The following is an 11,198-nucleotide window of genomic DNA, read 5'->3' on the forward strand; positions in this document are numbered from 1 at the left end:
TTTTATCCTACTTGGTTCTATTTCTCCCTCTCTGGGAGCCTCGGCTCTCCCTCACCGCGCAGCAGCCCTCCCCATCCCTCCCTCGCGGCCCCGCACATACTCCCAAGCCTCGGCTCTCCCTCACCGCGCAGCAGCCCGCCCCACACATACTCCCTCGGCTTGGTTCTCCCTCTCCGCGGAGAGCCCTCGGCTCCTCTCCCACGGCCGACCCTCGTGCCCTCCGGCTGGGCCCGGCCCCACCTCACCCTTCCCCTCCCTCCGGGGCTCCGGGGAACTGAGTTCTGTCTTCCTTTTTTGGGTTTAGCCGTGTAGACAGTTGTAGCCAATGCTGGAATAGCTATTTTACCTGGTGCACTGTTCACCATTGCTGCTTGCTCTCCCCTTCTGCCGACAGCACGGGAACGTGCATATGCAGTAGAACAGCCAATAGGAATGCTGAGCTGACCTTTGATTGGTTGATGCACATCAGCACGATACTGATTCTGTAGAGGCTGAACACAGAGCCATGTTGAGGTGCAGAAACCTATTGTTTGTCTCAGACCACATGATTTACATTATGCTTAGAGGATATTATAAAATTTTTACTCAATTATACCAAAACAATGTTGCCTACTGGAGCTTTAACGTTCCACCTTAAAAGTCACCGGCAGTCGGCCCAGTGAATGAAGTTATTTTTTTCTCAGACTAAAGCTGCTGTGAGAGGCAGCAGAACATCCCTTATCTTAAAGTTCTAGTTAATCAACACCTGTTAAAGCTCATTGATACTCTCTTTATGTATGGAAAAAAATACGACTGTGTCAAACGTTGGAGGAGAAAAAGGTGGACATTAAAAAACAGTGAGGAAGAGAAAAGGAGGAGAGTCTAAAGAAATAAATGCAATAAAAAAATAAAGATTTGGACATGTGATGACAGAATCAGTTGTTCCAGCGAGCCCTTACTCAGCAAAATGTTCAACCCCTCCTTCAGTTTATGTTTTATGATGCTTTACATCTAAAGTAAAATCTTTCATGAAGCTTTAAAGCACTTTGATCGTCAGCTTTGACACTGATCAAGTGTTTTTACATTTATGAATAATAATGACTTTGAAATCTGGTTCAGAGAGAAACACTGATGTAGATATGTTTTCACTTCAAATGAAATTCCTGAAATATTTTCATCCAGTGTTCACATGAATTATTATATCATTCAAACAGTGTGTGTGTGTGTGTGTGTGTGTGTGTCTGCTGTGTGATAATCCAGGCGGTGAATTTGTTTTAGTTTTCATCATCTTTTCTATTTTTAAACTCAAATCAAACCAGGAAGCTGCTGAACACGAACAAAAGGCCGTCACTGACACAATCTGTGTGTGTGTGTGTGTATGTGTGTGTGTGTGTGATGTGGCCACCCTATAGGTGCCTCCAGGGCAAAGCAAAACCTACTGCCCCCATACTCTCACTCACACTCACACACACACACACACACACACACACACCCCTGAGGGCAGGGCATGAGAGTCCAGGTAGAAGCTCTGACAGCCCAACAGCTGCAGGTTAGACAGACATGTTGCACACACACACACACACACACACACACACACACACACACACGCACCAGAGGACAAACATGCATACACACTTACAAGTAAAGAAATACACACATGAAAGTGCAAAATCAAGCTCTGCACATACACACACACATGTACCCCGACGACAAAGGACACACACACACACAGACACACACATCATATTGGTGATGCGTACAGCTGGTCCTGACCCCCATGGCGTGCCCCAGTCTAGCCCACCTGTTCACACACACAGGCACACACAGACACACACAGACACACACATACATACACACACACACACACACACACACACTGTACACAGACACAGGTGCAATTAAAGCAATCGTGAATGCGGCTCATGATGTGCTCTGTGACCCAGACAGCAGAAGGTCTGCAGCAAAACACACAGGAGAGGGAGACAGTGTGTGTGTGTGTGTGTGTGTGTGTGTGTGTGTTCAGGTTTCATCACTGACTCATGTTTGGAAAGTTTCACAGAGAAGCCAAACAGAAAACGACTGAATGTCTGATACAGAATAAAACATACAGAGCAGGAGACAGAGGCAGTTACGATTGTATCTGTAAAACTAGGTAAAATATAATTTAAAATAATTTTAAATGGAGTTTAAAGATTAGTTTGCAGTCATTACGGGGGAGCAGGCGGTGTGATAAAGAAATGTTTTTAAGCTTTGACTTTAATGATGGCTGTGTTTGATTTCTGTGTCGTATGAACATCGTCAGTGAGTCCACATAAAAACCAGCAAAATCTATAAAGTTATGAGTGAGTAGAAGAGTGACCAACATTTAAACATGTTCCTCTTCCTCTGTCTCCATCCCTCCCTCCAGAGACTACCTGTGTTGGGAGCAGGAACCTCCAGGATCCAGCTGTAAGGGAGCTCTCTCCATCTCCTCCCCGCTGAGCTGATCTCTCTCCTGGGCTTCGTCTCTGCTGCGGCTGCCCCCCCCCCCCCACTCCTCCTCTCTGCTCCTGGAGCCTTCTCACCTCTCTGATCTCCCAAATCTCACTGCTGTAACTCAACGGTTTGTTTAAGAAACTGGACTGAAAACTCATCCAGCAGTTTCAGGGTTAAACCTCACGACTGATTTCAACTTTTTCACAGTAATGATGAGTCTGATTTTCAGGGAGTGATGATGAAGCAGCTTTATTTTGGTTTGGCTGAACATATTTTTGAGTTAGTCTGTGGACAATATGTAGAATGTACATCACAATACAAAGAAGATTTAGCCGCTCTGAAGAAAACAATGTGGTAACAATACATCCAACGACCGTTTAAATGTGATTATCTCATTGATTTTATTGCAGAGAAATCCCATATTTCTGAACAGAACATCACGACACAGAATTGATTAGTTTCCTGCAGCTGTATAGTTATTTCACTTATTAGTCATACAGTTACACGTCCAATTTCTCATATAAAATTAGACTAAACAGGAAGAAACTCTACCAACAAAATGGCTTCTTACATCTCAGTGAAGGCAACCCAACATCAGCTTAATCTTTGTATTCATTGTGTTTTCATACATTTTCTTTTATAATTTTTTCAAGCATGTTTCGGTTTGACTCTGAGGCGCAGAGGTCGGACGATGCTACTTGAACCTCTGAACTGTGCCAGTGTCAGACACACTCAAACAGGACGAACAAAACACTCAAAGTAATGAGTCTGAGGAAGCTTTGGATGTGACTGATGGAGGGAATGACGCTGACCTGGGATCAGCTTCTACAGGTTAACACACAGAGGGACACTGTCGTCTTCATGTGTCTTCTTGTTGAAGCTGCTTCCTGTTGTTGACTAGACGCTGGTTGCACAAAGAAAGAAATGTTAGACGTGTCTACTGAGTTATGCCAAATAAGAATGGGGACAGCATCTTCCTACGTCACTAGCCAGCTAGCTACCAAGCTACATCCCTGAAAAATAGTGATAGCAAAGTTTCGATGAGATCAACATGGCTGTAAAAGTTGTTAGCAGACTAAAGGTGTGTTCACACCGAACGTGATGCGAGCATTTTGAGCGACAAGATTTAATACAAGTCAATGCAGAGACGCAAATAGCCAGGATTCGCGCCAGGTGACGCAAATGACGTGAAATTCACGCTATTCAGTTGAAGATTTTTAACTTGACTGGGAAATTTGCGTGACGCTGTGTGACACAAGTCTTTTAGTTTTGAGATCCAGTTGAGATTATCGAGACATTACTGAGTTAATTTAATTTTTTTAATTTAATTTTATATACTTTATTAATCCCCGAGGGGAAATTCAATTTGTCACTCTGTTTGTCAATTACACACAGGTCCGAACACACACATGCACAAACTGGACCTATACATGCACTAAGTGGAGAGATGTCAGAGTGGGCTGCCCATGACAGGCGCTCCGAGCGGTTGGGGGCAGTACCCAGGAGGTGAACTGGCACCTCTCCAGCTACCAGTCCACACTCCATATTTTTTGATCCGGACGGGGACTTGAACTGGCGACCCTCCGGTTCCCAACTCAAGTCCCTATGGACTGAGCTACTGCCGCCCCAAATAATTAATATGAGTAAGTTACAGTCTGATCATCTCAGTTATATTTCATTTAATAACATAAATTGTACTTGTTTGGTTAATCTTAGGATTACTAGACTCAATTGGATGGAAATTTTATATGAAATTTAAATATGTACACAAAACAAAATCGACGAAATAATTAAATAATTATTAAAACATCCTGAGTGATTAAATGAAAAAAAGTCAGTTCAGTTTAACCTGCATCTTATAAAAACACTTTTGAACATGTCGGTTGGATAACAGGTTTCCATTTTTGGGAATTAAAGCAGCATTAAGTCATTGTTGACCACTAGGGGGCAGACAGATTGATACGCACTTAGCCAACTAAGTTGTTCAGCCAAAATGTTTGCAAACAGTCGCACAGAGTCGTCTAATTTAATGTTGATAAGCTTTAACTTTTTCCTGACGTCTGACGCTGAGTCAGACCTGAGTCTTTGAGCAACCAGCAACTTCTTCTGTTTTTCTCTCTCCACGTCACCCCTCACCTCCTCTTCTGCTCCTGTAGTTTCCTGAAGATACCTCAGTATTTTTCACTTGGACACAAACACATCTTCAGCCAGTCTGCATGACTTCTTACTGTGTCTCAGTTTTTCAAGCTGCAGTCGTGTACACTCTGATATCTAATATACACACTGTTAAACGTGTACGCTGCGGCGCTGCAGCACCAGTAGCATGTGACTTCCTAACAGATAACACTCGGTCTGTGTCTGTAGATGATGTCAGTATTCATAATCTGTCGCTGTGACAAAACTCAGTAGATCTATTTACAGTTGTAGCTTTGGTAGAAGCTCGTCACCCTGTAGTATCAGCACCACGCTGCAGACACAACAAACGAACACATGGACTCAGTTTGTTAAAGCTGTCGTTGAGAAATATTAAAGGGTTGGAGGAAGTTGCTGTGAGCAGATGAAGAAGAAATCTCGTCCTGATTTACAGATGCAGTGTTGAGAGAACCAAGACTCAGATTCATTGAAGCTTACTCAGTACAAAGAGGCCAATAAGTTGTGTTTTGCTGTATTTATAGAAGCTAAATCTTCTGAACTGGATGATCACGAGTGTAAAGGAATACTGAGGATTGAGGCTCGAAAAGGAAAATCATGACCAACTGTCTAAAGCCTCGTCTCCACCAAACACTTTCAGTCCAGTCCCTTTGGAACCAGCAGTAACCCTTCAGACATGGTACCTAGACCCTCGGTCTGTTCAGACAGTCCTCTTAAATGTGGGCGAGGTTGTTGTCACTCACTGCTCCGTCCAGCACTCGCTGTATTTCCTCATCAGTGGTGACACAGATGGAATCTGCACCTGGTTTATCGTCCACAGAACGAGGCTGCACGCCCACATTTTCAGAACAAAATAGAACAGGCTGCAGTGAGAGTCTCTCTCCATGGGATATTTAAAAATAGCAGCTTTGTGCATTTAGTCCTTCTCAGGCGGGAGCAGTGTAGTGCTGCCGCAGCTCAGCAGAGCGACGCCCTGCCACGTTTTCTTTTTCTCCAAGCAAGGATTAGAATATATGCTGGTTGAAATTCATATACATGTTTGAAACACTTAAAGTGTATGTCTTTGAAGAAGGACAGTAAAACAACTGGAATGCTCAGAGGCAGTGAACCATCTTTTCATTTTATAGTTATCAGTTGCTAATGTATGAAAAACTTGCCACAGTATGAACAGAGGTTACATAAAACCAGACACAACTCAGCCCTGAGCCCTGAACAGCAGCAGTTTTCACAGCTCTACCTTTTAGTACCAGATCTGTGTGCTAGGTACTAGGGATGGGCAAACGATCAAAATTCATTATTCGATCATGAAAAAAATTAACGATCAATTATCGATTCATTGATAAGCGAGTATTTCAAAAGAGAGAAAACAAAAGAGTGCAGTGCAGACTGTCGCCGCAAGAGAGCGCAGCTGCCCCAGTTTTGAGCTTCAACCCCCCAGGCCAAAGAGGAAGAATGGCGCTCATGCGCAGTTCACCCCTGGGTGTTTACAACCGTTGCCAGCCAGAGTTACAGGCTTCAGTTTTCAGAAAAACCTCCGTCTTTCAATGGCGTAGTGTTTTCAGAGGCCTCAAGGGAAGCCGCTGAGGCTTTGGAGAGCGATGAGAGCCTCCGTCTGTTTCTGATTTTTTGCCTGGCATAGGTCTCGTAGGCCCGTTGAGCCGCCGTGCTCGCCAGGCGGAAGGGTCTCCTTGGCGCGGGGGGTCTCGTTGGCACGGCGGCTCGCCGGACCTATGCCAGGCATTGTAGGGGAAACACTGCGACTATCGATCAAAATTATTTGTGATCGATCAAAAGCCTTAACAATCAATCATCGATAATCGAAAATTGATGCCCATCCCTACTAGGTACCCCAACAGAGGGGGGACCAAACATGGGGACGCTAAGGAACGGTTCCATTGGTACCATCCACAACTTTTCACTGTGGAAACGTTAAACTAACCGTTCTAATGTGTACCGAACTGGACTGAACTGAACTGGACCTCTTGGAGGAAACGAGGCTTAACACTGGTAAACTTTGATTTAGTCGTGCACGTCCGACTCATTTCCAGAGTTGATTTGGAGTCAAACTCTCGGGTTCAGCTATTGAGAACTGGTCAGGTTGTTCCTTGCTGCTGATTGAGAATCAGCTGTACTCTAAACTCTAGATGTTCTGGCTTAGTAAATCGATGATGACTACCTGAGGTGGTGATGATGCTGTGGTGAATCCCCCGTAGACCAATTGATCTGAAGAAAGCACAGCTCAGCCTGCTAGCCCGGTGCTAGTCTATTCAGAGGCCAGTACAGTTTCCTCTGAGTTCCTGAACAAGAAAATATTCTCTGCAAGTATTCTTGGTCAGTCCAGTCAGCATTGACGTGGTGAATTCTCTGTAGATCTCATTTGTGGGCGGACAGGGTCAAGCACTCTTGGTCATGAACTTCCATGTTGATACATGACTCAACCCTTAGTTTTCTCTCTAGGGAGGAAGTAGTGCTAATCCTCTGCAGACCATCTCATTTAGGGAAGGACATGTTCATCCTGAGCCTTCAAGTATTCATAGGCTGCGTTCTTTGAAGGATGATCTGTTTTGTGACCAGACATCGTTCTGAAGTCCTGATTGATCCTAAAAACTGATAATCTCGGAGGTTTGGTGATGAATTAAAGGATAAACCTGCTGCTATGGTGGAAGACGTCACTGTGCTCTGATTCGATGGATATTCACACCCATCAGGTCAAACGTAGCTCTACCTGAGTACATCCTGAACTAAACCTTCCGCCTCTCAGTGTCTGCAAACTGAGGGTCGAACCACGAGTCCAAAAAAGGGAAATAATAAAGACAAGACGGGATTTAATCTATGCAACACGACCAAAGTTGGCGAAAGCTGAAACGGTGTTGTTGTGTAGGCGTTGAGGTTTGATGACTGTTGATGGGGACGTGTGTTGTTATTAAAACTGCTGTACGTACTGTATGTACACCACGACTGTACCATGTATTGTTTTCTTTTTTTTACTTTCTAGACAACTCCTGAAATGATGATTAGCAGTGACGCCGGGGTATTCTGGGGACTGGTGTTGAGACAGGTGTGTGTGTGTGTGTAGGACAAAATAGGGTTTGAAATCTTTCAAATATAATTGTGTGCCTTGCTCTACTGTTACTACTTCTACCTTTTGTTTTGTTAATTAAAACCACTGCTTTCCCAGTAAAGTGATGAAAACATGCAACAACAAAAAAAATAAAATGAGAAACGAAAAGTTTCAAGCAAGGTTCAGGTGGAGCTTGTGTATATATGTAAAGGTGTGGAACCTTGGTGTACAATGCAGAGGGAGGAATGCTTGGTGTTTGTGTTTATTTAACTCTGTATGTGACCTGTGATGTGGAATATCTTTATTATTAGTATTGGCCATAAAGAGCTTGACTGCATGGTTCCTGCTAACTACAATGTAAAACCAACTGTTGACAAATAAACTTAATTTATTGGAAAATTTAATTTATGTATTGTGTTTTCTTCATGTGCATGTCTGGTTTTTACTGTCGTTTTTGGGGTGAAAGTTGCAAGAGAACAAATTGTTTCACAGAAAAGCAAAACAAGCTCGGGATGCATGATATGTATCGGGCCGATAAATTATTGGCCAATAATGGGACAATTTTATAATAATACATTATTCAAGTAATTAAAATTATAGCCAATAAATAGCACTGATAACATGAAGCCAGACTGCTTTCACTGACTTAACAAGGGCAGCATCCACACACTGACACAGTGGGTGGAGGTACATGTACCTTTAAACTTGGTTTGTGAGTTACTGATGAACACAGAGAAGAAGAACTGCAGCACGCTGTCTAGAGGGTAAAACATGTCGCAGTGTGGACGTCTTTCACAGCTCCAGAGGAAGACAACAGGATTGTGCCAAGTGTCCCAACACCCCACCGGATCTACAAACTTCCTGCAGCTGTTCAACAGGTTAGACACATTGCTGAAGGACTGACTCCACAGTGTTAGCACAAGCTAATTAGCAGCAACGGCTAACATCCAACACTGAGCTTTTAAAAGGCTCAACTCTGTTGTTAAACTTATTAATAACTGCTAACCATTTGATGCTACAGTTAGCATTTATTTGTATCGTTGGCTGCATGTGTGTGTGAGAGACACAGCCGTTTGTTCATCTGTCGCGTAGTAGTGATGCACGGGTCGGGTTTTTTTCCAATTTGACCCACTCCATCCCGCCCGCACAACCGCATTTATTTTCACAACCCGCCCCACCCCACCCCCGCAGCTATTAAATACACATTAAATATATCATTGAATAAGGCTTTTATTTGGTCTGACAAAGGTGCTTGAAAACAGCCCTTGGAGTGACACTGGAAACTGGCAACAACAAATTCAAATCTTAAGCCTGGTATAAAAATAAACAATAAATAAATCATAAAATAAAATAAAATTAGGCTTCTTTTCTTTTAACTCTGTAGCCTACTCTCCCGACCGTAATCTTTCCCTCCCTCCTTCCATCTTCACTGCTTCATTGATTCTGGTTTGTTGTGGCCGCTGCTTGGCGCTTTTGTGACATCAGGTCGCAGGTTACGTTACGTAACATGCATTTACCTAACCTACAACAGTGTTGATAACAAGTAGGCTATATCCAATATATTTAATCTTTAATGACCCGCCCCACCAATAAAATGAACATTTCTTGGGGTCTACCCATTGGTCCGACATCCCATTGTTCCGACCATATTAAACCCATTGTTCCGAAATCATCATGATGCCCTGTGGTTAAGGTCTGGTTAGGTTTAGGCACAAAAACCACTTGGTTAGGGTCAGGAAAAGATCATGGTGTGGGTTAAAATGAAAAAGAAAGTGACAAACACATAAGCCGTGAGCCTGCTCCGCCTCAAGCCTTTCCCAGCTGACCCAGAGCCGGTCGCGGCGCACCATCAAGGCAGAAATACGCCCGCCGGGAGCCGTTCAGCACCGCGGGAAAGCTCCCCACACACCCTGGACCCCAGAGTTAATAACAGGAGGTTATGGTGTTTCACTCTGTCCTCTCTATGACACTTGTATCTCGACCAGTAGCCTACTTTTGTTGCGTTGGCTGATCCTCTATGGTACACAAACACAGTATAGCCTAGTATAATCACATATCGGAACAACGGGACTTCGGACAAAATGAGAGGTCGGAACAATGCTACGGCACCCATTTCTTGACCCGACCCGCGGGTAACCCACGAGACCCGCGGGTTACGGGTCAGCCGCGTTGACCCGTAACTATCGTGTAGGGTTATATGTGGGCGCGGCGGTGAGGGTAGACCTGATGTTGGCAGGTATGAAGAGTCAGAACTGTTCTTCGTGTTTGTTGTGCTGGCAATAGTGATGTCAGTTTGATTTGGTTTGGTCAGAACTGTGGAATATTAACTCAGCCATATATTCTCACTTCATCTCAGCCTCTCTTACCCTCAGGTGTACAGAAACAACACATTATACACTTCTTTTTAAAAATACGAAAATGTGAAACTATCAGTTCTCGTTTCGGTTATCCGCCATGAGTGCCAGGTAATTATCGGTTATTGGTATCGGTTAAAAAAAACTCCATTTGTGCATCCCTACAACAAATATCATCCCTTGTCATAATTGTTCCCTCTGGAAGTACAAGTCATGGGATGTTTGGAGCCTTGATGTTGGTAGGCTTAAGAGTTTCTACCCATCTGTCTCCATCAGGTTGTCTTGAGTTTGGCAAACTACAACATGTGGCCCAGTTGGTACCAACACACGGCCCGATGAACATACTCAAAATGTGCTCTTACAAAGCTGCAACCTAACAATAGTGACGTTTTCAGTATTAGGCTCTAAAAATGTTACCGAATGAAGTATCCATGCATTTCCAGCAAATATCGAAATAATAAAGCATCTCAATGAAACATGCAGTGTCACATGTTTAGTGTCCATTGTCACATGACCAGAGCAGTTTACTTCCTGGTTGCACCGTGAGACGAGGACGGCTGCATCAAAGCTCCCAAACAAAAGGTTAGTAAAGTTTGTCAGAAAGACAGGACAGTGATGATACACATTGTCTTTAAGGTGTTTAGTGTTGATATGTGCATTTGCAATTAGTCACCTTTGTTCAGTGAGGTCACAGAATTAGTGAATATGTTTGCAATGAAAGTGACCAGCAGGATAAACACAGTGCATCTAAATGTACATGTAGGCCTACTTAAACACACACAGAGTTCGTGCTCAACCCTACCTACTCTTCTTTTTTTAGATTCACTTTGAGTGAAGTTTTGGATGTGTTGGATTTAGGTGACAGCTCAGACGATGCATACAACCTTACAGCTGTTCCTCAAAACCAAAAGATGGTCAGATATGACCCAAAAAATCCAGTTTGATAAAAAAAAACAAAAAAACAAGATAACAAGGGCCAAAATGCCAAACCTGGGCTATAAAGGAAATCTAAAAACCAGGAAGTGACGTCACAAAGTCAGTGTTCATTATTTTATACAGTCTGTTCGTTCTCCACACATGCACCAGTGACGGTCACAAATGTCAGTCCTCAACAGGTTTATGTCGAGCTGATCACAACGTTTTCATGACCGCAGTAGGAAACAAAATGGCGTCTGTAC

General features: G+C 43.5%; 1 protein-coding gene across 1 annotated transcript in view; it reads left to right on the top strand.

The window, feature by feature from the left end:
- The window catches only part of akap6 (A kinase (PRKA) anchor protein 6), a 286,320-nt gene extending 278,262 nt beyond the window's left edge, over positions 1 to 8,058 (top strand). The window contains exon 23 of the mRNA XM_050062199.1: positions 2,387 to 8,058. Coding sequence (XP_049918156.1) covers positions 2,387 to 2,431 — 45 coding nt within the window. The 3' untranslated portion in view covers positions 2,432 to 8,058. The remainder of the gene's footprint in view (positions 1 to 2,386) is intronic.
- Positions 8,059 to 11,198: the final 3,140 nt, after the last annotated feature.

The sequence above is a fragment of the Epinephelus moara genome, chromosome 14 (assembly GCF_006386435.1).
Source record: "Epinephelus moara isolate mb chromosome 14, YSFRI_EMoa_1.0, whole genome shotgun sequence".
Taxonomy (NCBI): domain Eukaryota; kingdom Metazoa; phylum Chordata; class Actinopteri; order Perciformes; family Serranidae; genus Epinephelus; species Epinephelus moara.